This window comes from Pyrus communis, chromosome 6, assembly GCF_041283825.1.
Source record: "Pyrus communis isolate YQ-2024b chromosome 6, ASM4128382v1, whole genome shotgun sequence".
NCBI classification, from domain to species: domain Eukaryota; kingdom Viridiplantae; phylum Streptophyta; class Magnoliopsida; order Rosales; family Rosaceae; genus Pyrus; species Pyrus communis.
This window is the reverse complement of record NC_142570.1, coordinates 13,627,119-13,631,639: the sequence shown is the minus strand read 5'-3', so window position 1 is coordinate 13,631,639 and position 4,521 is coordinate 13,627,119. Positions and strand designations below refer to the sequence as shown.

At 36.7% G+C, this 4,521-nt stretch overlaps 1 protein-coding gene across 1 annotated transcript; it reads left to right on the top strand.

Moving 5' to 3' along the window:
- The first annotated feature begins 558 nt into the window (after window positions 1-558).
- On the top strand, window positions 559-3,994 carry LOC137710966 (uncharacterized). The gene is made up of 4 exons (XM_068450141.2): window positions 559-1,131; window positions 2,014-2,250; window positions 2,353-2,570; window positions 3,456-3,994. Exons 1-4 carry the CDS (start codon window positions 856-858, stop codon window positions 3,634-3,636), a joined length of 912 nt encoding a protein of 303 aa, XP_068306242.2. The 5' UTR covers window positions 559-855; the 3' UTR covers window positions 3,637-3,994.
- Window positions 3,995-4,521: the final 527 nt, after the last annotated feature.

Sequence of the window (4,521 nt, the reverse complement as noted above, 5' to 3'; positions counted from 1 at the left end):
TGTCAGTCAACCAAAATGTTACCATTTCTTCAAGTGGCAATCTTGTAAATACATATAATATAATATAATATAATATATCTAGGGATATTATATCCACACATCCCATTTTATTTCTCACACTGTTTTAATTTTCAACCATTGAATCAGATGAATTGAAGAAGATTAACGGACAAAAATTATTAAGAGGTGTGTGAAAAGTAAAATGAGATGTATGAATAGCACACCACTATATCTATATCGTTGTATTCAATTGTTTGTCATATATTCTTATGGACATTACTATCCATGCACCCATTTGTACTTCTCACTTATTTTTATTAATTTTCGATCATCAGATCAAATTAATTGAAAAAAATCAATTAATATCGTAATACTAGGAAACCAAATTTTTTAAAACAAATTTACAAATCAAAATTTGCAAAAAGGAAATCTAATGAAAATTACTTAAAAACTTTAAATTTTAATGATAAGAACAAAATAAAGTTTAAAATAAATAGTACCAAAATTAAGTTTTTAATGTAAAAATATAATTTTTAATTAAAATTTACAGTACCGTGAAACGTTTTGCAAAATGGGTTTCTCTCAGCATTACCCAAATTAATAATGCTAAAAATCAACACCTTCCGCTGTTAGGGTTTGGGTGTTTGTTTGCGTGTGCTTTTCGATTTCAATTGGTACATTCGATCGCCTCTGCGCATCTGCCAGTCTTCATGTACACGCGGGCTCTCTGATCCATCACCAAACATTCACATTGGGCACACACTCTATCAATTTCCCAAATCTTTCGCAATTTCGAACGGAAACGGGGACCAACTGGGGTTTTTTGCGGCCTGATAAAATTTCTTGGGTTTTTCGATGCCCTATGACGATTGTAAGGATCGGGGAGAGGTGGTGCCGGAGCTGATTTTGAGAGTTGGGGGCGAAGACGACAAAGGGGACTATGTTAAGTTGGGGGATGGTGATCGGGGCGGTTGCGGGACGGCGGAGGGGTTTGAGGCGGTGGCGGAGCCGGCGTCTCTGAGAAAGTTAGCGTCTTTTTGGTATTGGGTTAGGTTGGTATTGTTGGTTATGTGCTTGGGGTTGTTGGCTGGGGTTTTTGTAAAATGGGTCGGACCTTATTTCATGGATAAGGTAAACATTCCCCCTTTTTTTTTTTTTTTACTTTGATCTAACGGAAGACATGATAGAAAACTGAGGACAGTGGTGTTCTAGGGGGATTCATATAGTCAACCTCATTTAGTGGGATAAGGCTTTGTTGTTGTTGTCTTTCTTCTGTGTTTTAGTTTTGGGTTTTGCTTAATTGTTACCTTATGACTTGTATGTAAGGCCGTGGTTGATTGTGTTTCGGTATTCGGTATCAGCTTTTCTGCAATGGTGTTACATGTTAATGAAGGAACGTGTGAATTTCTTTTACTGGAACTCATCAATTTGTTGGTGTATAATATACAAATCAACCCACATCTAGTGATTTTGTTACTGCCCTTGTCTTTGATTATATGGTTTTCGTTTCTTTTTTCGGAATTTTTTTGTGAATTTGATAATGCCTTGTTCCTTTTTGTGGCAATTCCTATGTTCCTGGCATGTAAGACACTGCTGTGAAGCATTAAGCTTTGATGAAATGGGTAATATCATGTGCTGCATTTGGGATTATAATTTGGAGCTTGTATTTTCGGTAACTTTGGCAATGTTGGTGACTGTAGTCATTTATGTGGTAGTGACATTAAGTACTGAAGCCCACTCACTATAGTCAATGTTCTGTTTCCCATTTAAGCCGATTTCAAATATTTTAGACTAGTAAATAATTTCGTGTCGCCGTTAATTCATTGCATGGTGTCTGCACAAGACAATTGTTTCTTTGGTGAAGAAACATAGGAGATTAAGACTACAGCACGGTGGTTATTAAGTGTTATAATCCAATGTTTGTATGAATGCTTACTCTTTGTTCTTCCTATTTCAACTAGCTTTGATACAATTTCTCTTACTATGGCTGACTATTGATGAAATCATTGACAGGAGATTATTCCAATTCTTGACTGGGAGACGAGAACATTCAGTCCTCCAGTGCTTGCGGTTCTAGTCTTTGCTTCTGTGGCATTATTTCCCACTGTGCTTTTACCATCTTCACCTTCTATGTGGGTGGCTGGTATGGCTTTTGGTTATGGCTATGGATTTCTTCTAATCATATCAGCAGCAGCTGTGGGTGTATCCCTTCCATTCTTCATTGGCGTTCTCTTCTATCACAAAATTCAAGTGCGTAATGTTCCGTTTGACGTAGTTTTTTCTTTCAGGTTTATGCTGTGTGTATGCGTGCACACACTGAATATGATTTAACATTTTGTTATGCTTATGCAGGGATGGTTAGAAAAATATCCGAAGAGAGCATCCATTTTAAGATCGGCTGGGGAAGGAAACTGGTTTCATCAGTTTCGATCTGTAACATTAATCAGGATTTCTCCATTCCCTTATATTATCTATAATTATGCTGCTGTGGTAACAAATGTCAAGTATGTTCCTTACCTGTTGGGGTCCTTGGCGGGAATGGTGCCAGAAACATTTGTCGCCATCTACACGTATGTTGAATCCACTCTCCCTCTTTCTCACTCATAGGTTCAGCCATATCTTTATGTCTGTATTTTTAGACTCTTGCAGTTTTTAACACCACCTTATGGAATAAATATACATATTTGTATATTGGCAACAAGAAAGGATCATGTGTTCAGAGGAACATGGATTGTTTTTATTTGTATAATTCTTTCTATGTTTGCAAATCATTAGTCCAGGAAATTAATGTTTTGTAAAGTGAGATCTTCTATGTGTGTTGAACTGATTTAGCAGTTTTAAGAAATATAAGCATACAAGTGCGATCCTGTATTAAGGTGAGAAAGAATCTTAACTGTTTCAAATATGTTTCGTTGGTGAACCTCCATTTAAATGTGGGATTTTGAACCAATTAAACAATATAGTATCACTTGGTTGGAAGGTCGAAAGCTGCAGTTGCTGTCCTGGCCTTTAGTAGTTTCCTGCACCACTTTCACTTGGTGTCTTCACGCCACATCACTATTAATTTCTGAATATTGGTAATGGTAGCTATGGGAGCTGCTGTGTAGCTTGCTTACTGCAGTAGAATATGCCTAAACATTTATACCAAGTAGTAGTGGCCTCATTCCAATCAATTGTAAAGTCGTCTTATCTGGTGTCTCGGTGCATTGTTTTTAACCAGTTTGTTATTATTTTCCCTTAATTATTCATACCATTCTTCCAATCTGGTTGGTAGGCAAGAGACATTCCCATTTTCATGTTATATTGGTCTGCTTTCTGGAGTGTGAAACATAATTAGTTGAAGTACTTAAGCCATTTTCCCGTCTTTTCTCATGAAAATTGCTCCGTTTATATTTTGGACCAACCAATTGTGCTTTTGACTTATCAGCAAACTTCCCCTCCTGTTTTCTTTGCAGTGGGATCCTGATACGGACGTTGGCAGACGCTTCACATGAGCGCCACGGTCTTTCAGCGCCACAGATAATCTTCACTGTAGTTGGCTTCTCTTTGACTGTAGCTACCACAATTTTCTTCACGGCGTATGCAAAAAGGCGGCTCAAGGAATTACAAAATGACGATGAGCCACTGCTGCAATAAGGTTCAAGTTCTAGTTTTGGTTGCAGGGCTAATCTGCCAAACAAGCCAGGCTAAAAACACGGTGCGGGGATGAAGTTATTTTATTATACGGCTTCATCTGTTGTTGTTGTGATTGTTTTCAAACTGATGCAAAATATAAATAATTTGGAAGATACGGAGGAGAAGCAGCCCTGACATGAATTCAACATGCTTGACACTTATACAAGGCAGGCATTTTTCCTTAAAACAAGTGTTGATTTGCTCTTACTCTCTCGCCCTTAACTATCTGTTGTATGATTGAAATGTTGCTTCGAGGATTGTAACTGAACTCTTGCAAGATTCTTGACTGTATATAAAGAACTACTCATTAGCATAGTAATTTAGATTTCTCTCTCTCTCTCTCTCTCTCTCTCTCTCTACCATTGATACTTTGATTACATAGCTGTTGATGTGTGTCGATAAATTGGTAAATAGTTACTGATGTAGCATCATTTCATTGAATGGTCAGACGAGTCAGCTGGTTCGATATGCCTTTTTCCCCTTCAAATAAAGAAAGACATGAAACCATAAGATGCTTGTTACTTGCTAGTGGTACTTAATTTGATTTATGTTAAGATTGTTTAACCAAAAGAACAGAAAACAACGTCGGAATCTTGAAATTTCCAACGTATAATGTACTTACAATGCAGAGTTATGACAATTTTAAATTTTAATATAATATATATATATATATATATATATATATATATATTTAAACAAATGATATTATCTATACTAAAAGGGTTAGGGAATGTGTTAAGCCTCACAATGGGCTAGCGATAATGTGGTTCAAATTTGCTTTTGGCAATAATCGAACCTAAGACCTCTCACTTATAAGTGAAGTGGAACATATTAGACCGTAGTACT

What these genes read in the sequence shown, in the direction of transcription:
- LOC137710966 (XM_068450141.2), top strand. Translation starts at nt 856, where the DNA reads ATGCCCTATGACGATTGTAAGGATCGGGGAGAGGTGGTGCCGGAGCTG. An exon ending in GACCTTATTTCATGGATAAG is followed by an intron (nt 1,132 to 2,013) that starts GTAAACATTCCC and finishes AATCATTGACAG; the next exon opens with GAGATTATTCCAATTCTTGA. An exon ending in TCTTCTATCACAAAATTCAA is followed by an intron (nt 2,251 to 2,352) that starts GTGCGTAATGTT and finishes ATGCTTATGCAG; the next exon opens with GGATGGTTAGAAAAATATCC.